Source organism: Trichomycterus rosablanca, chromosome 1 (genome assembly GCF_030014385.1).
Source record: "Trichomycterus rosablanca isolate fTriRos1 chromosome 1, fTriRos1.hap1, whole genome shotgun sequence".
Lineage (NCBI taxonomy): Eukaryota > Metazoa > Chordata > Actinopteri > Siluriformes > Trichomycteridae > Trichomycterus > Trichomycterus rosablanca.
Genome location: NC_085988.1, coordinates 73230677 through 73257239, shown reverse-complemented (window position 1 = coordinate 73257239; position 26563 = coordinate 73230677). Strand labels below are relative to the sequence as shown.

Sequence of the window (26563 nt, the reverse complement as noted above, 5' to 3'; positions counted from 1 at the left end):
CAGTCAGTAATTGTAGAACTACAAAGTGCTTCTATATGGTAAGTGGAGCTGATAAAATGTACAGTGAGTGTAGAAACAAGGAGGTGGTCTTAATGTTATGGCTGATCGGTGTATAATACTTCTATTTTTGCAGTGTTGGAGCTTTGTTAGGTAAATCTCAGCAAAGCATTGATGAAATTAAATAATTAAATATTGTACGACATTTTTGCCTAGTAAGATATTTGATGTATTTAGAACAGGGATTTACCTAAATTTCATTAAGAGTATAATGCATGAGGGAAGAAAACACAAAACAAAGAGCTTCCACTGACCGTTAAATAGCCACTAAACACCTACAGAACAAAATCAAAGCAAAATAATGAGAGCCTAAACCAACAAAAATAACATAAGGCACATATGGCACATATTTTATATGACAATATATAATGAAAGAAGTCTTTGTCTTATGTCTACGATCGTACCAGTTTGATCCCCTGCCCAGTGTCGAGGACGGCAGGAGGAAACCAGCCCAGTTTTAGTCTTCTGAAGCAACGTAGGCAGGCACTGCACAGCCACAGCAGATTGAGCCCACAGCACCAGTTGGCTACAGAAACCAGTGGGTAGGTGGCCGTGGGGAAGTAGGTCTTCCAGTGCTTTGCCACATCGCTCCCTGTGGGCAGGTGGAGCCTGTAGTCGCTCCAGGACTTAGACACGCCATATATGGCTGTGATGCGACGGCCTGTCTCCGCCCACTGCACACCACTCTCTGGGTCACAGTTGTACTCCACCCATTCAGAGGTGAAGTCTCCAGGGCGGGGGGTGTCTACACTTTCCACATCACCTGCTGAATTTAACTCGGCTCCTTGTATAGCCACGTAGAGCCCTTCCACCTTTCGGACAGCCTTTACCCATGGCCCTGAGTTTTCGGTGTCCAGCACCAGAATGAGGCGGGAGGAGAAGCCCACGTTGCGTTCCCTCCACCAATCGAGAAGCTGCTCCAGTCGCATGCTTTCCCCACCTGAGAACACAACGGTCAGTCAGATGTTAGTCAACTTAAAATGAACAAATCCTGTCTTTTTTTATTATATTTTTTAAATCATTTTCATTTATTGCTTTATCCTGGTCAGGTTTGTGGTGGGTCCTGTTTCACCGGAAAACACTGGGTGCAAGGCAGGAATACCCTAGACAGGCTGGCAGTCAATCACAGGGCTTTCGGCCATCCACCCAGACATAGCCAATCATGTCTGTGCAGATTCAAACTCCGATCTCTGCGGTGGTGGGCTAGTATAAAAAGACGTGCCATTAGATTTAGACTAGATTATGCTAGTCCACTACCACTGGGATTCAGAAGTTGGAATCCGCAGCTCTATCAGTCAGTCAGGAATCTACATATAGACATGATTGGCTACGTTTGAGTAAGGGTGTTGGCCGAGGCCCTGTGATGGATTGGCGGTGATGGAGATCGGTCTGTTGGATCGGACCACACCATGTGCATCAGTGAGCCTTGGTCACCCATGACCCTGTCGCCGGTTTACCACTCTTCCTTCCTTGGACCACTTTTGATAGATACTGACCACTGCGGACCGGGAACACCACACAAGAGCTGCAGTTTTGGAGATGCTCTGACCCAGTTGTCTAGCCATCACAGTTTGGCCCTTGTCAAACTCACTCAAATCCTTACGCTCGCCCATTTTTCCTGCTTCTAACACATCAACTCTGAGGATAAAAAGTTCACTTGCTGCCTGATATATCCCACCCACTAACAGGTGCCGTGATGAAGAGATAGTCAGTGTTACAGTAATCCCTCCTCGATCGCGGGGGTTGCGTTCCAGAACCCCCCGTGAAAGGTGAAAATCCGCGAAGTCAAAACCATGTGTTTATATGGTTATTTTTATATATTTTAAGCCCTTATAAACCCTCCCACACTCTTATAAACGTTTCCCGCACAGTTATACAGCATAAAGCGAAATCTTATGCTTCTCTCCTTCGCTGAGCCAATCAGCACCCAGGATACTTAAGCGCGTGCTCTGATTGGGTAGCTTCTCAGCCATCTGCCAGTAGCGTCCCGTGTATGAAATCAACTGGACAAACCAACTGAGGAAGCACGTATCAGAAATAAAAAGACTCCTTGTCCGCAGAAATCTGTGAACCAGCGAAAAACCCGCGATTTATATTTAGACATGCTTGCATATAAAATCCGCGATAGAGTGAAGCCGCGAAAGTCGAAGCGCGATATAGCGAGGGATTACTGTATTCACTTCACCTGTCAGTGGTCATAATGTTATGCCTGTGTGTGTGTGTGTGGGGGGGGGGTGGGGGGGGGGGGGGGGGGGTGGGGGGTTCTTAACAATAATTCTTTTTCAAGGATTTATTTATATTTGGCTGTGAAATCTATAAAACGTCATGCCTACCACTGCTGAAGTTAGCACCTCCTCTGTATTGGATCTAAAATGCATACGCTGAGACCAGCCTTTAAAAGGTCAACGCAGCAAAGCAGGTCGATGATGCAAATTCTAATGTATTTGCATCAATCATCTGTAATGCTAACCTGCTGATCGCAGCAAATATCACTAGAGACAACAGGATTTAGCATGAAATATTTCACTGACAAAAAGCTGGTGTGACTGCGGCTTTATGAAAGATTTAAGTTGAATATAACTCAGTCTGACTGCTCAATCGTATTAGATCATTCGAGGTAGCATGTATGAAGCAGAAATTCCATTTACAACTATAACCTGATTATAAGCTCAGCTGACAGTTATTACACTGAATATCAAAAAAAAAGTTAGGACAAAAAGAGCTCTTGTCCACACTAATATTTAAACACACACATAAAAATGCATGTTTCTAGGCCGCTCAGGTGGCGCAGCGGTAAAAACACATGCTAGCACACCAGAGCTGGGATCTCGAATACATCGTATCGAGTCTCAGCTCTGCCATCCGGCTGGGCTGAGCGGCCACATGAACATCGATTGGCCTGTTGTTCATACAGGGGTGGCCTGTTAAGCCAGATAGGGACTCCTCTGCCGGCTGATTGATGGCGCCTGCACAGCGGCGGGGAAAGAAGGCATTGATCAGGGCGTGTCTCTCCGTACACAAGGCTGATTCGCATATATGCACTCGCCTAGTGTGGGTGACGATGCATATTGCTGCTGCCCATGTGTCGGAGGGGGCATGGGTTAGCTTCGTTCTCCTCAAAATCAGGGCGGGGGTCAGCATTAGGACAATCGGGCAATTGGACATGCTAAAAAAAAAAAAAGTCAGGAGAAAAAGGGGAGAAAATGCATAAACAAAATATTTTTAAAAAAAAGCATGTTTTTTTCATTTTGTTCTCTTGTCTAAACTATCATGAGCCGGTCCTTAGCTTTTGCAGAACTGGGCAATGAGCAAATAATTCATCCATATACATACATTACATGGCGCTAGAGTAGCACAAGGGTTGATTATGCCAGCCCAGCAGTACTGAGATCTGGGTTCGAATCTCAATGGTGGTGTTTGAGGCACAGATGCCACAGCCTTTGTGTCCTCAGGCATCAAGGAGACTTGGCCGCCCAACCACCTGTCGGCAGTTCGTGATGGGTGGGTACTCACAATGGCTAGCTGTAAGCTCCCACTGATATTTCAGAGATACATCAGTGTCTTCTGGCTGTAATGATTTGGCACTCATAAGGTCACTGACCTGACCAGGACATGCATAATTGTAATGAAACAAGTATTGCCATGCACATTTTGGGCGTTGGTCCTAATGTTTTGGCTGATCGGTGTACATAAAACCTTCTGAAATTAATAGAAGCCAACCTTACATGGAAAAATAGCTTTTAACAGCAGGATGACTCAGTGTGTGGTGGGTAATTTTCTAAATGATGTTACTTAATCAGGTAGTGTGAGCACAGTGTACGCACAATCTGTGTGGGCAAAAGCAGAAAGACATGGGGTCTGTTCGAAAAACTAATGAGCTGACTTACTGCCTACCTAGGCAGCTGCCTAAGTACAGAGGATTCTAATAAGACATTGAACTTATAAGGCAGTCTATTCAGACCAGACACACTACTTAGACAGTGATTATGGAGATTGTGGCACCACAGTTTTCGCTTACTAAGCTAACACAGTTAGCCTCAGGCCATTCAAACAAATGGGCTGAGATGGCAAAAACCGCTAGCATGCCAGATAACATCTCCCTCCATGTATCGAAAACAAATAAACCGTCACCGACAAGCTGACCCCTTCTTTATGCCCGTGCTTCTGCACAGGTGCCTCTATCTGCTAATCAGGGTCCTTGCACAGCGTTTGAAGACCCCACCCACATAGTCTGGTCATTTCCCCACCCAGCAGACACAGTTGCCAGTTTATGTCTGCTACAGGCACTGTCAACTGTGCCCGATAGATGGCGGCCAGCTGACCGGTAGCAGAGCCGAGACTCGAACTGGGGTGTTCAGAATCTCAGCGCTGGTGTGCTAGCGGAATATTTGTAATTTTTTTGTGAGAAAAGTTGTGCTGCACTGAATGCTGGGAATGCCTTCACCACTAAATAAGCATCAGTTGCTCCCTCGTTATTCAGTCAGATTATTGCTTCAAAATAATTTAGACAGCCTTCTTCTTGGGACTCTTGATTGAGTGCTGTGAAAAGCATTAGTCCCTTGTGTTTGTGCTAGTGCTTGTGCATGTGTTAGGTGTTTGTGTAACTTAGACACAGTACCCAGCAGGCCCTGATCAGACACAAGCAGCCGGACATGGCTGTTTTGTCAGCAGGCCTGCTCTGATCAAACTGTGCGACATGGCCTTTGACACAGAGCATCCTTCATAAGGATTAATAGCCTGGTTACGTATATCGCGCACACACGGACAGGAAGATAAAGCATGGAGCAGTTACAGAGTCAAGATAAAACATTTCTTCTACAGTTCGGAGAGCTTTCAGGAAAACAAACAGCAACGGGCCAAACAAAACAGAACTGCCAACAATAAGAAATGGCTCCAACTGAGGAAGTGGAAAGGAATGAAAAACATTAGCTGCATTCATTGCAAGTGCATAACATGCCAATTTTAACTATTATTTCATTTTCATTTATTGTTTTATCCTGGTCAGGGTCATGGCAGGTCTGATTTTACTAGAAAACACTGGGCGCAAGACAGGAACACCCTGGACAGGGTGCCAGTCCATCACAGTGCTCCAGCTGACCCCCAATCCACAGATATAGGCAATCATGTCTGTTTAGAGGCCCATCCGGTCAATAGCGGGAGATTAGAACCCGCATCTCAGTGGTGGTGGGCTAGAGTAATAGACCGCTGCGCCACCACAGTGCCCATAAGATGAAAATGTGTACCATAAGTACTGTAAATTGTTAGGTGTCCTTTGGCGTGTTAGAGATAAGACTTTGGAGAGGCACTTAAGGCTAGATTAAAGTACCCATAGTTAGAGGAAGGGGTGAGGAAATCTATACATCTTAAACTTGTACTGCTTAAACTGCTTAGATCTGGGGTTTGAATCTCAGTGGGGCTATCAGCCAATCGGACGTCTACACAGACGTGATTGGCCACCGCTCCCTTCACTTTAGACATAGCCAAACAGCCCAGTGCTTATACGCGAACCCACTACTGCTGAGATTCGTAGTTTAAATCTCAGTGAGGCCATCAGTCAATCGGACGTCTACACAGATGTGATTGGCCACCCCCCTTCCCTTTACACATAGCCAAACAGCCCAGTGCTTATACGCTAACCCAGGGGTGTCAAACTCATTTTCACCGAGGGCCACATCAGCATTATTGTGGCCCTCAAAGGGCCGATTGTAACGTATCCTGCTGTGATTGCAGTCTGCTGTTTTTCTTGGAGGCTGAATTCTGCATTCATATTGTCCTACTTTACCACAGACACGGCCTCATAACACAAGAGACGCACCGGTTTTTCTTCCTGAAGCACAAACTTGTTTTCACTTTCATTACATTTCCTCCTTCTGCTTAATTTTGTTACTTATCTTCTTGAACATTTTAGGATCATGTGTAAATATGTGTAACATCATCTACTGGCGGGCTGTGTCACTTTGCAGGTCACAAAATCAGCCTGCATTTTGAAAGATGCAGTTTGTTTAGGATTTTACAGTGTATTTTTAAGACAATCATTCTGCCCTCACTAACAGTTTATCCCCCTTGCTCAGCTAGACAGACAGACAGACAGACAGCTCCCTTCAGAATACAGTCGGTTTCTTCCCAGCAGGGTGATACACTGTGTGCATCAAAATGAAGTAAAAATACAAACAATAAAAACAATAAAGAACTCAATACAGTAAAAGCACATAGCTGTAGTTCAGTGTTACATCTGGTACAATATGAGATTTAACCAAACGTAAAATAGCGCTAACGAGTTTGTAACTAAAGCGCTGTGATATACTCACTAAACAATTACAAACAACTGAGAATATAAACGCCACTACTTACAGACGATGCTTCTGTATTATACTGCAATATAATTATTTGTATTTATTTATTAATGTTTACGTTACTGACTACGCTACCCCGCGTTCTTTTGCAGTAAAAGTCACATGGCTACTCAGCGAGGTCAAAGTTAGTTGCCATGACTACGATGTCAACAGTTGAATTTAAAGGCGCAGGAATCCCAAAAAATTATAAGCGCGTCTCTGTAACGGCTCGAACCATCACAACAATCGTACAGTCGTTTAAGCTCTCGCGGGCCACATAAAATGACGTGGCGGGCCGGATCTGGCCCGCGGGCCTTGAGTTTGACACCTCTGCGCTAACCCATTACTGCTGAGATTCAGGGTTTAAATCTCAGTAGGGCTATCAGCCAATCGGACGTCTACACAGACGTGATTGGCCACCCCTACCTTCACTTCAGACATAGTCAAACAGCCCAGTGTTAATGCGCTAACCCACTACTGCTGAGATTCGTAGTTTAAATCTCAGTGGGGCTATCAGCCAATCAGGTTTCTACACAGATGTGAATGTCCACAAACAGCCCAGTGCTAATACGCTAACCCATTACTGCCGAGAGTCTGGGTTTGAATCTCAGCGGTGCTGCTGGCCAATTGGGCGTCTTCACAGACCCCTTGAACATAGCCAACCAGCCTAGTCATTGATGAGATGCACCTCTCAGCATGCTTTTAGTGCCAAACACAAGCCCTGATAAAATAAGGAGTTTACCTTGTGTTTACCTCCAGTACAAATTGAATTCACACTGAATTCTGTTCACTCAGTCAGTGTTACTAACCTGTGAGTGCCCAGTCTCCTGTGGTCAGTGTGTGGCCGCTGTAGTAGATGAGGTATGTATCATGGCGGGGACCATCAGCGGTGTGCAGCTCCAGGAAAGAACGCAGTTTAGCCTGCAGTGCCTCCAGACTCATGCCACTGGTAGAGTAATCACACCCAAATGTCTGGATCAGGTGGTGCGAGAAGAGGCGCTGAATGGCATTGAGTGTTGCTGTGGAACGCAGGTTTAGCGCTTGCACCTGTTCTGGAGGAAGCAGTACCGGCTGTCCATCCACGCTGTTCAATAAAAGAGAGCAGGAGAAAAAGTGTGTTCATGGATCAGGTATATAAGCTGTTTTTAAACAAGGTCTGTCGTGAACAAGTACGAGATATTTTGAAAATTATGAAACTATTTTGAGAGAAAAAATGTCATTTTGAAAAGAAATTCAAGGTTGGCGTTTTTAACAAACTGCTGGACCACAAACATTATCTTCAATATTTTCAATCTGTAAAATACTGTATAAACTGTAGATTTTAAATGTCTCACTTTAACCCAAACCACTGTCCAATGCCGAAGGGTGTTCTTGGCTGGTTATTTGGCTTTACATGTAAGATTGTCCAAATTCAGCCAAAACCAAACACAACAGCAGGTGTATTGGTTGCTTCATTCACCTATCAAAGGACAGTTTAGGCTGAACCCTAACAACTAATGCTCATTTCAACAGTGAAATCTGGCTACCTTATCCATAAGTAAAGTTATATATATATATAATTCCTCTGCTGGGGATCCCCAATCAGTTGACAAGGGTATATTGCTGCTCACGCCATCCACGCGCAGCCCTCAGCTGAACCCTTTTCCACCGATGCACTCTGCACAGGCACCTCACATACACCTATACTAATACCAGTTATCACAACAAGGTTATTAAAATCTGCTCAACCTAGCCACATTCCTAGATTCACCCACAGACATTCCCTCCACACTAATAATTGCTTTGGCTTATAGCAAATAATTACTGAAAAATATTTAATTCCTGCTTTGCTGCATATTCTTGCTAATAATTCAAAACTTATAATAAAAGTCAAAATAATAATAAAAAAAATAAATAACAAAAGGCTTTAGTGTGTAAAAATATAACTTTAAATACAGGTTTGTAGGTTAGTCATTTTGAAAAAAAGGATTCAATCAGCCCATAAAATCCACCCAAAAGTTTATAAGTTTCTGAAGGAAGGGCTTGTATGTACATTCTGGGCTTCTAAAAAGCGTCCTGTATCAAAAACTATGGCCAAAGTGTTGGTTCTGCCCCCTGAGTCTCACTTGGATGTAGCAAATGGGGCAAGAAAGGTGGAAGGATAAAAGAAGAAAACAGAATGACAAAATAGAAGCTGAAGTTGTATGTAAATGTGATATATACACCAATCAGCCATAACATTAAAGCCACCTCCTAGTTTCTACAATCACTGTCCATTTTATCAGCTCCACTTACTATATAGAAGCACTTTGTAGCTCTGCAATTACTGACTGTAGTCCATCTGTTTCTCTACAAACCTTTTTAGCCTGCTTTCACTCTGTTCTTAAATGGTGAGGGTCCCCCCAGAGTAGGTATTATTTAGGTGGTGGATGATTCTCAGCACTGCAGTGACACTGACATGGTGGTGGTGTGTTAGTGTGTGTTGTGCTGGTATGAGTGGATCGGACACAGCAGCGCTGCTGGAGATTTTAAATACTGTGTGCACCTACTGTCCACTCTATTAGACACTCCTACCTAGTTGGTCCACCACGATCGCTCAACTATTGCTGCTGTTTGAGTTGGTCATCTTCAAGACCTTCATCAGTGGTCACAGGGCGCTGTTGGCTGGACATTTTTGTTTGGTGGACTATTCTCAATCCAGCAGGGACAGTAAGGTATTTAAAAACTCCATCAGCACTGCTGTGTCTTACCCACTCATACCAGCACAACACACACTAACACACCACCACCATGTCAGTGTCACTGCAGTGCTGAGAATCATCCACCACCCAAATAATACCTGCTCTGTGGTGGTCCTGGGAGAGTCCTGACCATTGAAGAACAGCATGAAAGGGGGCTAACAAAGCCTGCAGAGACACAGATGGACTACAGTCAGTAATTGTAAAACTACAAAGTGCTTCTATATGGTAAGTGAAGCTGATAAAATGGACAGTGAGTGTAGAAACAAGGAGGTGGTTTTAATGTTATGGCTGATCGGTGTATATACACACACAAACCCATACATTCTAAAAGCATAAACAGGTTGTTTGCCACTATACTTAGGTATGATTAAAATCTTTTTGAGATGAATAGATCCCTTACACTCCTCTAATGATTAGCACATTATCTACATGGAACGGCATAAAAGTTTTTTAATCCTCAGAAAAAAGCAGAGACACATTTATAAAGGAATGCTGCAGTAAACACCCAAACTAATTTAAAGGGATTGTCAGTGAAAGGTATTAAAAAAAAACTATGGCAATAGATATATTGGTATGGAACAGCAGGAAAAAAGACGTCATCCCGGAAAGGAAGAAAAAAAGTTTACAGCTAGAAAGATACTGTTAGAGATAAAAGCTTATGCACAAAAGAAAGGGAAAATAAGACTGGTCATGTACTACATTTTAATCATGTGACAAACAAGCTCAAATATTAATTAAAACCCCTCTCATAAAGCTCATTCTGCATATATATATAAAGCAACACACTTTGATCTAAAGTTGGCCTGAGCCTTCTGGTCATAACCTAAAAAAAGTCCATTAACTCAGGAAACCTTTCACAAAGCATAATGAAGTGAAAGAACAGAACTACTTTCCACATGCTAACTGAGGAATAGAATAGTGGATCAAAAGTACACTGACCTGAGCAAACTGCCTGTCTGAGAGTTCAGCTATTCTAGTGGAAATGACTGCTTCTTGTCTATTTTGTTCCCTTCTGTCTGGTTGTCTCAGGTACTCGTACACTGTCCATTACTTTGTCCAATTTTAGCTTCAGGTTGATCTTTCTCAACATTTTCTTTCCCCTATTCTCAACACATTGATGTTAATTCAAGATGCAGGGAAAAAATACTATAGTAAATGTCGGTATTAAATACATCAGAAAGAAGACTTTAGGATAATGTTTAAATTAGGGAAAAAAGGGGACACCCAGGTGGTGTAGCAGTTCTTATGCTATGATGGAGAAAGGGACATAATCCAAAGCCCTGAGATAAATTGGCACCCAGTCTTGCCCTAGTGTCTTGTGTTGAAACTGGACCCAGGTCGACCCTGACCACAATAAAGTGGTTGATGAGAATAAAATGAAGAAACACTGTCTTCCGCTGCTGGGATATCCATGACTGCATTTGAGTTGTTGCTGTATGTTTCTGCTCACGCCTTCTTCTCCGACACGTGAGCAATCCTAGCGGAACAACTTTTTTTCGCCCATGCACTCTGCACAGGCGTCCCTATCTGCTAACCAGGGTCCTTACACACCGTTTGAAGACCCCACCCACGTAGTCCGGTCATCCCACCCCCTAGCAGACACGGTGGCCAATTAGTGTCTGCTGCAGACACCGTCAATTCTGCCAGCTAGATGTAGCCCAGCCAACCAGTGGCAACGCGAGTTTCGAACCTAGGAGCTCAGAATCTTGGCGCTGGTGTGCTAGCGGATTATCTGCATGAAACTGCATAAACAGTTCTTGAGGATTTTCTAATTACACAGAAAAAAGCCAATTGGAATTGGGTGTTGAATGCTGCGGTCAACACCCAACTAATATTTAATTATTTAGAGATCTTAAGAGTAACCTCCGATTACATTTTTAGCATTTAGCAGACACCTTTATCTAAAGCGACTTCTAGTATACAGTTTTTTTAAGCAAGTGAGGGTGAGAAGCCTTGTTCAAGGGCCCAACAATGGCAACCTGTGGTGGGGTTTGAACCAGCAACCTTATGATTACTAATCCAGTACATTAACCGCTAGGCTACAACTGCCCTACTCTACAATTAAAAAAGATGTACCTGAAAAAAAGGACAGTGTAACTTTGTAACTCAACATCCCCTAAACTCAAAATCTTTGAAACTCAACATCCTTTGTCGAGAAATTTGTACCCTTAAACTCAACGTGTTCAGTTTGTTTTTTAAAAATGTACTTATTTAATTTTAAATGAACAGTCACTTTGTTCAGCGCTCGGCTTGAGCGGTGCGGTAATACATCAAAGTGCGAATATGAGACGAATCTGCATTTGTGTGTAATAACCATCAAATCCACTCTGAAAGCTCCACATGTATCTGTGTTTATCTGGATTTTCCTCACTGTTTCACTTTTAAACTTGTGCTACAGCTCGAGGTTCTGAGAAATTGTAAGAATCAGCTTTTTATTTCAGTGTTTTTATATTATATTTGTGTTATTTTCAGTGTATAAGCGTAAAAAACAACCCCATTATTTGACATTAGCCTAAAATATATGCAAGTCCATGGGACCATGGAACGCATTAAAAGGTTTCCCATACATCCTTATGAAAAAATACCTTGAAACTCAACGCCTTTTAAACTCAACGCCACTCCCAGAACCAAGTGACGTCGAGTTTCAAGGTACCACTGTATTAAGTACATTACATGACCAAAAGAAAACGAGCACACACCTATTTTTTTTAAGGCCAAGACACTATAAAAGCAACTGAAAGAAATTATTCATAATATGTACAGTACCAGTCAAAAGTTTGGACACGCTTTCTCATTCCTGTGGTTTTTCTTGATTTTTTTTTACATTTTCTACATTGTAGATTAATAATGAAGACATCCAAACTATGAAGGAACACATATGGAATTATGTAGTAAACAAAAAAGTGTTAAACAAACCAGACTATGTTTTATATTTTAGATTCTTTTAGATTCTTTTATTATATTATATTTAATTATTATTATTATTATATTTAAAATATAAAACATATTCTGGTTTGTTTAACACTTTTTTGTTCACTACATAATTCCATATGTGTTCCTTTATAGTTTGAATGTCTTCAGTATTAATCTACAATGTACAAAATAAAAATAATCAAGAAAAATTATTGAAGGGAAGGTGTGTCCAAACTTTTGACTGGTACTGTATATATTCAATTGCAAAAATACATGTACATTTTTAATAATCCACTGTTCTGCCAGAAGTTCCCTAACATATAAAAATAAAACCCTTAACTTTTTGGACAGATAACCATTATAAGGTGGTAATGGTTCTGTTTTTTGCATTCACTAAATAAGTTTATCAATTTACTAATTGTAAGATATGTATCAAAGTGTAATTAAATATCAAAGAGAAAGAATGCAACAGTGAGTAATGTGAGTCATTTTCAACAGGCACTTGATGGTCATGCTTCAGTCTGCTACTGTGTCATAAATCTCATTAGTTTTAACCATGCAGTGCACTACAGCTCGTGTCATCTATGTAGTTCATGTAGAAAGTGAGGAACAGACTATTTAGGTTTGAATGGTTTTGCAAAGGACTACTTTTTATTCAAACAATAAAGACTCTTTAATTATTCTAGAAATTATCATCTAAAATCTGGTTTGTTTAAATTTTGATTAAGCTGTGACAATGACAAATGAGGCATTAGACTGAGGTAAAGTGACATGAATTTTAATTTGGAACTGTGGATATGTTTCGGATTTCAGTACCAGACATCAAAATGGCCAGGACTTTGCTGCTTCATAGTATGTGTATCTGGACTTGTCCTGCATCTGTCATTAAATTTAAAGTTTCCCATTTTTCCACACATCTTCCTAAAGCTAACTTACGCTAGTTTGACTTCTTTATTACAGAACATCTTACACCGATCATGCATAACATTATGACCACCTTCCTAATATTGTGTTGTTAGCAGCAGATCCTTTAACTTCTATAAGTTGTGAGGTGGGGCCTCCGTGGATCGGACTTGTTTGTCCAGCACATCCCACAGATGCTCGATTGGATTGAGATCTGGGGAATTTGGAGGTCAAGTCAACACCTCAAACTCGTTGTTGTGCTCCTCAAACCGTTCCTGAGCCATTTTTGCTTTGTAGCAGGGTGCATTATCCTGCTGAAAGACCCTGACTGGTCTGCGGCTATGCAGACCCATGCGCAACTAACTGTGATGCACTGTGTATTCTGACACATTTCTGTCACAACCAGCATTAACTTCTTCAGCAATTTGAGCTACAGTAGCTCGTCTCTGGATCGGACCACACGGGCCAGCCTTCGCTCCCCACGTGCATCAATGAGCCCTGTCGCTGGTTTGCCACTGTTCCATTCCTGGACCATTTTTGATAGATACTGACCACTGCAGATTGGGAACACCCCACAATAGCTGCAGTTTTTAAGATGATCTGACCCAGTCGTCTAGCCATCACAATTTGGCCCTTGTCAAACTCGCTCAAATCCTTACGCTCGCCCATTTTTCCTGCTTCTAACACATTGACTTTGAGTATAAAAAGTTCACTTGCTGCCTGATATATCCCACCCACTAACAGGTGCCGTGATTAAGAGATAATCAGTGTTATTCACTTCACCTGTCAGTGGTCATAATGTTATGCCTCGCTGGTGTATATCAAATGTATTGACTGAATCGTACAAGTAAACAACAATAAATTGTTAGGACCGTGTAACTTTAAATTAAATTCATGTTCATGCTTACATTTTCACTTTTAATAATTGTAAAACTTCTTCAGGATTCATAGCTACCCTGACAAACCTTAATCTATTGGTTTCAAATACATAAAATAGCTCATTACGGTGGCATCTGCCAGAAAACCCACCTGATTCTCTCTCTCTTTATTCTCCATCCATCTGTCTACCTGTCTCAATCTCACTTTCTCTCTTCTTCATTTTCTCTCTCTAGCTGCCTCAGCTCCCCGAGGAGCCCTCATCATTGTAAAAACATGATCTGCACCCCTCAGACAGGAGATTACACCCTGCTATATTCCCCTCATGTGCCAGCTCCCTGCTGAGACCCAGCTCTCAATGTGCTGGAATACTGAGCGTGATGGTGCCGTGGAGCTGCATGCTAATCAGCATCCTCGTCCTCACCTCTTCCCCTAACGATTCATGACACAGCTTTCCTTACAGCGCCAACATTAGTCCATGCTTATTAATGGATATAAGTTTATTTTGCACTCCGTTTACCATCACATGCTCAGGGAGTTTAAGCAATCAGCGCTCCCACACGCTTTAAGATCCTGAATGGAATAGTTGAGCTTCTGGGAGAAAGGAAAAAGTGACTAAAGAAACACTGATAATAAATCCGGTCACTATTACCTTCTAATAGACTAAAACACAATCTGTTCTGAATAAGTTTCACACAGGGATAGTGAGTTAATGCAGTAATTAACATAGTAAAGCTGGGATATTATTTCTATTTAAAAATGTCACAATGTATTAGTCCATCTCTGACCTACTAAAAATTTGCTCTAGTAATATTCCCAGCTAATGCTTCTCATCTGAACTGATGTTAAAAATTCTGTCTCATGGATTTTTTTTTCATATCACACAGAAATCAAAAGTTAATCTACACCTGATGCAACTTCTTAATGGTTTTTAAGAATATCCTGAGTTGAGATCTACATACAGTGATTTTAGATGATACATTTAGTAAGATCTGTAATTTATCTTTCTGGTAGGGCGCTTGGGTGGTGCAGCTCTAAACTGTGTTAGCCCGCTACTGCTGGGTTCCAGGGTTCAAGTAGAGCGGGGTGGTATATCGCGTATATCGATATATTCAATATACATTTTTACACAATGTTAAAAATGGCCATATTCGATATATCGAGTATTTTTAGGATACACAGGTTACCATTTGAGAATGCTTAAAACAGAGCACAAAAGCGCTGTTCAGCACACTGCATGAGTGGGTGGGCACGTGCATGCACACACATGCAAACTGAATCACTGACTCCTTTCAAACTAATTATTCATTGGAATCGAATCAGGAAGCTGTGCTCTTATCTATGGATAAAGATTCATTCGTTTTGCTCACACAAATGAAACAGTTCATTTGTGAAAGAGATCCATTCTTGGTTCAAACCTTAAAAACAGCTGTATAAACCAATCAGAGCTTCCGAATTCAGATTTTGGGCGGAATTTCAACCTCTCTCAAATTGGTTGTAAAGGCATAAGTGACAGTTTAGTGAACGAATTACCAGTTTTAGCTTTTCACCAGGAAAGCAGAGAGAGCAAACGATCTAAGATGGTTTTCATTAGTTAGGTGGACAAACACAGTTGGAAATTGATTTATATATTCTGGAAATATTCTGGAAACATATAAGGTGGCCTTCAGGAAGAAAAACAAGGTGATTTTATCCCTAATGGAACAACACACGGATATAAATTTGATTTGCAATTTGAAAAAGAAGAAGAAGGTAAGCAGCGGTTATGATGTTATGCTGCTGTGTGGTTGATGTGGGTCGCGGTGCTGTTGTTTAATGTGCGCTTTCACTTTGCAATGATAGCAAAGCATTATCTAATATTGAACTTTTTCTGGATTTTTTTTTAAGCTCATTTATTTGAAGTAAAACAGACAGTATAAATGTGATTGTGAGATTCTGCTGGTTTGTTTTATATAAATATTGTCAATATGAATACAAATACAGCCTTACAATAATACAAAATATAATATATATACAATATTTTGTGTTTTTTTATTTTTTTTTAATATATATATTTTTTTTTTTATTTAGCACGTCCAATTTCGTCCCATCTATCATCCTCTCATTAGTGCGGATTCCGGCTCCTGATTGGGGCTGACGAGGCCGTTCCACGCCTCCTCCGAAACGTGCACAGCCAATCGACCGTCTTATCACCCACACTTGACGAGTGTAGCATGGCAGAGTACTGTGCACGGAGGATCACACACTCCGCCACACCCCCTCCCGTCTCCATACAGGCGCCACCAACCAGCCAGCAGAGGGCGCAACCGCCCCGTTCCTGAGAGAGCATCCCCTACGGTCTCAAGTCCCGCCCCCCACCCGGACAACAGGCCAATCGTTGTCCATAGCCGCCCAGCCTCGACCGTGAAGGCAGAGCTGGATTCGAAACGACGCTCCTTCGAAATCCAGCTCTGGTTGCAGCGCGTGTCTTTTACCGCTGCGCCACCTGAGCGGCCATATTTTGTGTTTTTAAGATAACTTGTAAACCAAATAAGCTAAAATACAGGCAGTGGCCTGCCATTGTATTTAAAATTAACATTATATCGTATCATATATCGCCACTTCTCAAAAGCATATCGAGATATGAGTTTTTTTGTCATATCGCCCAGCCCTAGGTCCAAGTACTCCATTGGCTGGTCGGCATTTACATATAGGGTCTGTCCAAAAACCTACTGAGCTCTCTACATAGACAGCATTTTACATCATCCTACAAGCGCTTCCAAGAAGAAGGCTGTCTAAATTCTTAAATTCCTTAACATGCTGCCTACTAAGATGCCTTATTACTAGGCAATCCCAGCATTCTGTGAGGCACAACCTTTCTCACCGAAGATTTCAATTATGGAACGGAGTTCTTTTCAAATGTAAATAAATTCTCGTTGATTTTTATTTGTATAAAGATACACAGGTGTAACTCATTTGCAAATTCGTCACTTGTCAGTGACAGTTTAATAGTTTTCAGTACACAGAGGGAGATGTTGGCTTGCATGCTAGTGGGTTGTGTCGCCTCAGGTCATTTAAACCAATGGACTAAGGTGACACAACCTGCTAGCATGCCAGCTAACATCTTCCTGTGCTGTGTTAGCTTAGTAAGCGAAAACTGCAGTGACATAATCGCTGTCCAAGTAGTGTGTCTGAATAACCTGCCTTATGAGTTTCATTTCTTACTAGAATCCTCTCTACTTAGGCAGCTGTCTAGGTAGGCAGTGGACAGCAAGGCAGCTCACTAGGTTTTCGAACAGACCCATAGACATGATTAGCTAGGGCTAATGATTGTGACTAATGCGTTACACTATATGGTGCAGTACATTATATTAAGTAGGTTGTTCTAGCTAATGTCAACAATATGAACTAGTCAATGTATGACCTCTACTTTAAATGGCACTATACCACCGATCCCAATAACCTTCAAACAACCGTTACCTGCTATCTACTGTATGGACCAAAGCATTTGAACACCTGAGCATAAGCTTGTCGTAGTTCACTCCAAAGTTGCTCACTGAGCTTAAGGTCAGGGCTCTGTGCAGGCCACTGAAATGTAATGTACAGTAATGTATTTTTTTATTAATTTGGATTTTAATGCCATGTTTAACACATATGTCTCATTTTATTGCAAGATTGGTATTATGTTTCTCACTGCTTATTTTATTTTGCCTTAATAGTTTATATATTAATAAATATTTAAATAATTAAATATTTTATATTTTAATTTTTATGGCTGCAGGGTAGGTTATGACTGTTCTTGTGTTGTCTTGTGTAAGAATTACCTTTATGGTTTCTTTTATGGTTGTCTCTCCTTGGTGTATTTGGGGGACTCTTTAAGTGTGTGTTTGTAATAGGTGTTGTAATAGGCAGATTTCACAGGTTGGTGGGTTTTCTCCATTTACCAGGTGTCTTTAACAATAAATTTGACAAAGTAAGCTTCGTACACAAGAGCACCATCATAAAAGAGAAGGAACGTTCCCTCCCTGAACTGTTTCCACAAAGCTTAAAGCAAAATTTACTTCATAGAAAGTGCTTCTACATACTTTGGCCATAAAGTGTATGCATGTAAATCTTTGTGTGCACGTGTGTTTACCTGCAGTAGCTGGTAGGAATAACTACAGCATAACCCACACAGGTTCCTCCCAGGCAATTTCCCAACTCATGGAACAGTCCGTGCGCCAAAGACTCGAGAGACAGCACCACCAGAAACATGCTCATGAAGAGTGCGTTGGACATCTGCAGAACAAATGCATATTGAAATAAGTAATACTATTCCTCTAGAAGAATACAGGTAGTTTTGAACATCCAGGAACAATCAGACAGATGTGAAATGGTTTAGCAGCTTATTTCCCTGAGACATTAGTTAAATCCCTGCTCATAGTGAATACTAGATAACCTAGATAAGGATACAGCGCATGATTTGAGCATCATTTGTCAGGTAGAGCAGCAGTCTAATGTGCTAGTCAACCACCACCGCAGTCGAGGTGGGTATATTGCTGCTCACGCCTCCTACGACCACGCGCAGCCCTTAGCGGAACCCTTTTTCACCCATGCATTTTGCACAGGCGCCTCTCTATCTGCTAATTAGGGTCCTTACACAGCGTTTAAAGACCCCATCCACATAGTCCGGTCATCAACAATAAAACGTGTCCTAGGTTGACATGACCTAAACGGCCGCTCAGCAAGGAAGAAGCCACTGATCAAAAACCGCCATAAACAAGCTGGGTTACAGTTTGCGAATGCACATGAGGGCAAAGATCACACTTTTCAGAGAAAGTTCTCTTGGAGTAAGGTCTGATGAAACAAAAACAGAGGTGTTTGGCCATAATGACCATCATTGCGTATGGAATAAAAGAGAGAGGCCTGCAAGCCAAAAAACACCGTCTTAGCCGTGAGGTGGTAGCATCATGTTGTAAAGGTGCTTTGCTGCAAGAGGGCCAGCAAGTTAACGCTTGAGCACAAATGGGTTTTTGAAATGAGCAATGACCCCAAGCATACTTTCAAAATTGTGGCAAAATGACTTAAGGACAACAAAGTGGAGGTAATGGAGTGGCCATCACAAAGCCCTGACCTCAATCCCATGGAAGACTTATGGGCAGAACTAAAAAAAAAAAAGTGTGTGAACAAAAATGCCTACGAACCTGACTCAGGTCAGGAGAAATGTGCCAAAACTCCAGCAACTTATTGTGAGAAGTTTGTGGAGGGCTACCTGAGACGTTTGAACCAAGCTGAACAATTCAAAGGCAATGCTGGCAAATACTAACCATGTGTATGTAAGCTCCTGAACCGCTGGGAATGTGATTAAAGAAATAAGCGCTGAAATTAAATTACTGTTTCTAGCATTTTGCTGATATTTCATATTCTTAAAATATATTAGTGATCCTAACTGACCCAGAAGAGGGAATGTGAGTTGCAAAACTAAGTTTAAAAGAATGTGTGAGATGAATGCAAAATTATGTACTACAAATACAACATGTTCTAGCTGTCCTAGACAGAGGACATCCTACGCACACTCCTATAACAGGTCTGAAAAAACGTGGAATGACTCACTTAGCAGTTTATCACCCTTGTACCTAGTACTTTAATGCTTTTGTTTTCTTTTGTTAGAAAAGGTACTTCTGTCCAAGGTCTGACAGCCGGTACTGCATGCTGTCCACATTTCACAAGAGTGCAGCAGTAGGAAGAAGTGCACTCTGCCACTTACTCATCAGCAGCAGCAAGAATTACTCATTATTCTGATACTTTTCTATCAGACAGTTTGGGTGAATGAAATGGTCCGCGCAACCAGTTTTCTGCAAAACTTTAAGCACCACTGCTACACGCTGCAACCAGAGCTGGATTCTGAGTACATCGTTTCGAATCCAGCTCTGCCTCCCCGGTTGGAGGCTGGGCGGCTGTATGAGAAACGATTGGCCGGTTGCTCAGTTGGGGCGGGTGGGACAAAGAACCGGATGTGGGTCTCTCTCTGTCAGAATGCGATTACGACCTCTGCCGGCTGATTAGAGGCGCCCTCACAAGAGATGAGGAAGAGTGCCCTTAGGGTGTGTCTCTCCGCATGCAACGCTAGGTGGCGCCAAACTCATCAATGTGTGGGTGGCAAAAATGCATCCGGCTGCTGCTCATGTTTCGGAGGGGATATGGGTTGGCTTTGATCTCCTCTGTCAGGGCAGGGTTCGGCATAGACAGAGAGGAAGCACGATGCAAATTGAACAACTGGATGCGCTAAAGGGGGAGAAAAAGGGAGAAAAAAAAAAAAACTTTAAGCACCACTGCCATATGAAATGTTTTGTATTATTCAGCATATTTAAAACATCGAATTCGAATCCCCAGTGGCGCTATTCGCCATTCGGGCATCTTCATATAGAACTGACTGGCTGTCTTGGGAAATGGCAGAGGCCCCGCAATTAATATGTGTCCTATCCAGGGTGTTTTACTGCATTGTGCTTAGTGATTCCGGTCAAATCATTTACATTTACGGCATTTAGCAGACGCCCTTTATCCAAAGCGACTTACATTACAGTTACAGTATGCAGTCTGAGCAATTGAGGGTTAAGGGCCTTGCTCAAGGACCCAATAGCAGCAACCTGGCAGTAGTGGGGCTTGAACCAGCAACCTTCTGATTACTAGTCCAGTACCTTAACCACTAGGCTACGGCCAAGACATTGACCAGGATAAAGAAGTGGTAAAACATGAGAATGAAAGAACGAATGAATAAGTCAATCAAGCAATCACTGGTGGCCCACCACCGGTGAAACCTGTGTTCAAGCTTTACACCAATGTTACACCGGCTTGAGTGGATGCTCAAGAGATGCAACTGTATGTTTCTGAGAGAGGGAATACTGGACAGCAAAAATAGCTACAAACAATAAGAAGCCTTTGACAAGAATAAGTACCCTTACACACTTCAGGAACAGCCTACTCTGAATTGCCAGGTTAATGGTGACAATTACTTGTATCATATTGCTATTTGATTAGGTCCGTATATCACACATCTGTATTTCGCACATATACCGATCAGCCATAACATTAAAACCACCTTCTTGTTTCTACACTCACTGTCCATTTTATCTGCTCCACTTACCATATAGAAGCACTTTGTAGTTCTACAATTACTGACTGTAGTCCATCTGTTTCTCTACATACCTTTTTAGCCTGCTTTCACTCTGTTCTTCAATGGTCAGGACCCCCACAGGACCACTACAGAGCAGGTATTATTTGGGTGGTGGATCATTCTCAGGTATTTAAAAACCCCATCAGCGCTGCTGTGTCTGATCCACTCATACCAGCAAAACACACACTAACACACCACCACCATGTCAGTGTCACTGCAGTGCTGAGAATGATCCACCACCCAAATAACACCTGCTCTGTAGGGCTGGGCAATTTTGCCAAAAAAAAAAATCTCGTTTATTTTTAAATTATTACCGATTCTCGATTACGATTTCGATTTTTTTGTTCTTGTATAACACAATTGAAAAAAGACTCAAATTTCTATTTGTTTTTTTACATTTTAATTTAAAAGACTGCAGAAGTGCAAAAATAGTAATAGCACCACCTTTAATTATCCTTTCAAGGAACTCAAACTTTATAACAATAACTGTATAACAATAATTAACGATAATTAAAACAAAAAATAAATCTTAATTAGCTATATCCTTTATAAGAATAACTCACAAACAACTCACTTTAAATAATGTACAACATAACCTGCTTACATTAAGAAAAGTGCAAAACCATATCAGTTCTTTGAGGGGGGGGGGGGGGCTTTAAGTAATCACTCAGCTCAGCTTTGATTTTGTCCTCTTGTGACTGGGGGGGGTGGATGGAGGTCTTTAGATCTGCTTCTAACAATATGGACTACAATTCCCATGCTCCCACGGTCTGTCACATGATTATCACATTTCCCCGGTCAGCCAATCCTGATCGCGCTCATCGGCTCCGGAGTTTTGATTCATTTCAGCTGTGTTCGATTCAGTGAATCTTAATTAAACTCTTCTGTTTGTGTGTCTTGTTTGGCCGATCATGTTTGCGCTACTTATTTCTGAATCTAACCGTTACCGTGTATAATCCTTGTTGTCTTCCGTTTACTGTTTTAGTTTTCGCTGGTTTTGTACACTGTTTTTGCCCTTTTGATATTAAACTTTCCCTGATTTATATTCCGCGAGCGTCTGCTCAGTTTCTGCCTCGTGACATGTTGGTATTTTAATTAAAATATAAAGTATGTAAACAATCGCGATTGTCACATTTCTAACATGGGTGAAAACGTTCATTCGAATTAACTAAATTAATTGTGAAAATCGCCCAGCCCTACTACTCTGTAGTGGTACTGTGGGGGTTCTGACCATTGAAGAACAGGGTGAAATATATGGACTATATGGACTGGTATTCTGGTTCTTATTGATCAGATCGGGGGTGTAAGTGGCAGCGGATTCACAATCGGTAATTGGAAATGACTGGATTGGGAGAAAAGGAAAAAATATCCACAAAAAAAACAGTACTGATATGATTTAGAAGCTGCTGGATCACAAACTTCACTGACCACTGACACTTCACTTAAAAGTTTGTCATTTAAAAGCAGAAGCAGTGGTTTCTTTCCTGTATGGCATGAGTGTGTGTGTGTGTGTGTGTGCACGTGGAGAGCTTTAAAAGTGAAAAGTGACAAGTATTTCAATAAACATAACAAGCTTTTAATTTACCTGCCATGACACAGCTCCTAGGATGGCAGTTGAGAGTAGGCTGAAGAACACCAGTCGTTGTGAGATGAGGCAGAAATGGCGCATCCCTCTGGAAGCCATGATCCTGTCCAGAGTGCGTGTTTCTGACCGCTGAGTGGCTTTGACCCTCTGGCACTCACTTAGCTTGGTATGGAAGCCCCAAAGCGTGATGAGGAACACTATGTGGCACAGTATCCAGAAGAGGCCAAACACACAGAAGCCAGGGATGACCAGATACCAGATTTCCAGCTGCCCCAGCTTCAGGGAACAGAGCACAAAGAACGTTAGCTCCACTATGCTCAAAGGGAAAAGAGAGAGCCTCCGCCACAGCCCACGGCATGACAGAAAGGGCATCCAGCGCTCGGTTACCGAAAGTCCACTAAAGTAAACGTCCAGCAGTGGCTCACAAATAAGTCGCCCCAGATAGCAGCCCAGAGCAAATGGGTTGGCCTGGACTTTTAAAGCCTGGAAGAAGGTGAAAGAGGTGACTACTGAAAAGAAGATGAGATTAGTGAGCGCCAACAGAGACTTCATGCGCAGGTCTACGATGATGGCCCCTAAGGCAACCAGAAGGGTAATGATGGCTCCTGATTTGCTGAGAACCATGGCAGTGCTGGCTATTCCAAAGCCAAGTAGTTCAAGTCCCTCGGCTGACGTGAGGACAACTCTTCGGGTGGTGATGCTGCCACATATGCGCTCTGTCAGAGCCCACAGAGAGCGCACAGCGACGCTGGCCAGCAGCAGATAGTTTGTCACTTGCTCTTTTATGTCCTTCTCCAATAAAGGGCTGTTAAGGAAACACAGGAGGCCCTGAAGGAAGCCAAACCAAAGATGGAACAAACTCAAGCTGGCCCATTCCATAGAGAAGTAGTAATACAGGATGCTGGAGATGCCCAAGACAAAGAGGCCTAGGATGAAGATGACCAGTATTGTTGGTTCGGCTGTGAGCTCCCATCGCACGTACATGCCCAGACATACTGCCACCAGCAGGTTGACGCTGGACAGGTAACCCAGGATGCGGATGGAGGACCACATGTCCACCTCTTTGCCTGACTCCCCAGAAGTCATTGTGGATAGAGGTTGGATATTTAGGTCTTACTCCTTAAGTCATCTGAAAATTAGCAGCTCTCCAGAGATGTTTTTAAATCCTCCATATTCATTTTCTCAACACCTGCCACAGAAACAAATATGCTGTTAGTTAAGAATTTATAAAATGTCTACAGTATTTCTGTGGATGGGGGAAAAAAACATGACAAACAAGTCAAAAAGTATTAACTAATAAAAGACAGACACATGGCATCCGCAATATTTAAAATGTTTTATAATACCTAAAACAAGTACCTTTATGATTCATCTTATGGTTTATTTCGGAAAACAAAACAAATGTGGTTGTCTGTCTTGTGCAGCACATTAATAACATACACCGATCAGCCATAACATTAAAACCACCTCCTTGTTTCTACACTCACTGTCTATTTTATCAGCTCCACTTACCATATAGGAGCACTTTGTAGTTCTACAATTACTGACTGTAGTCCTTCTGTTTTTCTGCATGCTTTGTTAGCCCCCTTTCATGCGGTTCTTCAATGGTCAGGACTCTCCCAGGACCACTACAGAATAGGTATTTGGGTGGTGGATCACTCTCAGCACTGCAGTGACACTGACATGATGGTGGTGTGTTGGTGTGAGTGGATCAGTCACAGCAATGCTGATGGAGTTTTTTAAACACCTCATTGTCACTGCTGGACTGAGAATAGTCCACCAACCAAAAATATCCAGCCAACAGCGCCCTGTGGGAAGCGTCCTCTGATCACTGATGAAGGTGTAGAAGATGACCAACTCAAACAGCAGCAATAGATGAGCGATCGTCTCTGACTGACATCTACAAGGCGGACCAACTAGGGAGGAGTGTCTAATAGAGTGGACAGTGAGTGGACACGATGGTCCTGACCACTGAAGAACAGGGTGGAAGAAGGCTAAAAAGATATGTAGAGAAACAGATGGACTACAATCAGTAATTGTAGAACTACAAAGTGCTTCTATATGGTAAGTGGAGCAGATAAAATGGACAGTGAGTGTGGAAACAAGGAGGTGGTTTTAATGTTATGGCTGATCAGTGTATGTTTACATTTAAATATTATTTCTCAATTAATTGTGTCATGCGTTTAAAATAAGTACATCACCTATATAATTTAATAATTACAAAAAATTAGTAAATACAAATAATACTATTGAGGTCATTTAAAATTTCAAAAGAACACAAATTCTGAGCACATTATTTTTTAAAGTCTTTAAAGAAGGTTTTAAGCTAGTGAATCAGCATTTTCTGTCACAGAGAGAACTTGGTTTAACATGTTATATTTATGGATGGATATAATTTAGCCATAACAGAAGTAATTATGTGGTTTTAACAGATAATTAAATGTAACTATGTAAGTGCCCAGCTCAGCGGTTATGGTGCTGGACTAGTAATTATAAGGTTGCTGGTTCAAGCCCCACCATCGTCAAGTTGCCACTGTTGGGCCCCTGAGCAAGGCCCTTAACACTCAATTGCTTGAACTGTACTCAGTGATAATTAAGTCGCTTCGGATAAAAAGCTAAATGCGCAAAAGTAATGACAACCTACTCTGTAGTGTAGTATCTCCAACGGTAGCAAAACTTTCAGACTTGTTTGCAACTCTCTACGTGATTAATAATACATTTTTAATTAGAATAAGTTTAATTTGACACATTGTCTATTTAAAGACGAAGCATAAATCTCTAAAAAGAAACGAAAATACAAACAGTTTCTGAGGTAAGAACCCCACCGCCCCCAGTCTGCCACATCAACTCCGGCCACCATAATGGTTGAATTCCAAACGGCTAAACATTATAAATAAAGTGCACTAGATATGGGCAGACGCTGGTATACCGTTGCCTGGGTAGTGCACTTAAATAGGTAATACAACGCAATTTGGAACAAAGCCTGTCTGTGTTTACTAATGTTAGCCGGCTACGCTAAATATCTGTCGTCTACTTATAGTCAAAAATGAAAACGTTCACAAATTATTTATTCTGTCTTTGCTAAAACATTAACGATACTGTCAAAAATATCATCATTTAACGCTTTACATTTACCTTTACTCGCGAAACAACTTTCTTTCCCTGAGCTCCATGTTTCTTCTGAACGACGGCGTCCTAGGAAGTTCACACCGTCAAAAAAGCGATTGAGTTCGGAGTGCATAACTGCATACAGAATTCTGCACTAATGTTTAGCGTATTGAAAAAAAAATAAAATAAAAGAAATTCCTTAATCAGCGCATGCGCAGTGTAAAATAACATGCATCCATATCCATTCACTCATCTCCCAAGAATCAATGTGGTATGAGATCTTGTACAGACAGGCACGTGCACAGACATTTTTGGGGGCAGGTGCTCAAGCCAAAAAAAAGGGCAACCATCGCCAAAATTATTAATAAAAAAAACAAAAAAAAAAACAGTAGGATATTTAACTTATATGTTTATTTTTGTTAACACAATCAATACACATCTAATTAAATAACTCAAATTATCAAATTGAATAAATAAAAAAAAAACAGGCAAAAACAAGGCCATATTGTGCTTTTTTTTTTCTCCAAACAATATGTTAAATAATCATCAAAAAATAGCTCAACTTAAGAACTACCTTTGATTTCAAATCAGAAACCCACTTTGGGTATTTAATGTTAACAATGGGCCTATTATTATGTCAATAAAATCAAATAGACAGCTAAATAACATATTCCTATTTATTCATAATTTTTTTGTATGCTGTTATATATCATAGAGCATTATAATTAGCCTTCTACATATATTAGTTTGTAATGTTAATTACCTAGCAAAATTATTCCTCATTTGTAAACCTCAACTGTTGAAGTATAAATGCTTGCATGAAAATAACTCCTTGACTAAAGGTGACTTTTCCTACACAGCGTTTTGGCCGTGATGCTTTAATTAAAAAATATTGTATGTTTGTATCTATTTTCAACAAATTACTGTGAGAGCAGTT

At 41.4% G+C, this 26563-nt stretch overlaps 1 protein-coding gene across 2 annotated transcripts; it reads right to left on the bottom strand.

Moving 5' to 3' along the window:
- Window positions 1-381: 381 nt before the first annotated feature.
- Window positions 382-25772, bottom strand: tmem168a (transmembrane protein 168a). Of its 2 annotated transcripts, none has more exons than XM_063006447.1 (5): window positions 25654-25772; window positions 22519-23707; window positions 17916-18058; window positions 7199-7473; window positions 382-997 (listed from the first exon to the last, which is right to left on the bottom strand). In XM_063006447.1, exons 2-5 carry the CDS (start codon window positions 23602-23604, stop codon window positions 450-452), a joined length of 2052 nt encoding a protein of 683 aa, XP_062862517.1. In that variant the 5' UTR covers window positions 23605-23707; window positions 25654-25772; the 3' UTR covers window positions 382-449. The 2 variants fall into 2 exon arrangements, with proteins under 2 accessions (XP_062862517.1, XP_062862509.1); XM_063006439.1 differs by lacking the exon at window positions 25654-25772 and adding an exon at window positions 25163-25207.
- Between the last annotated feature and the right edge of the window lie 791 nt (window positions 25773-26563).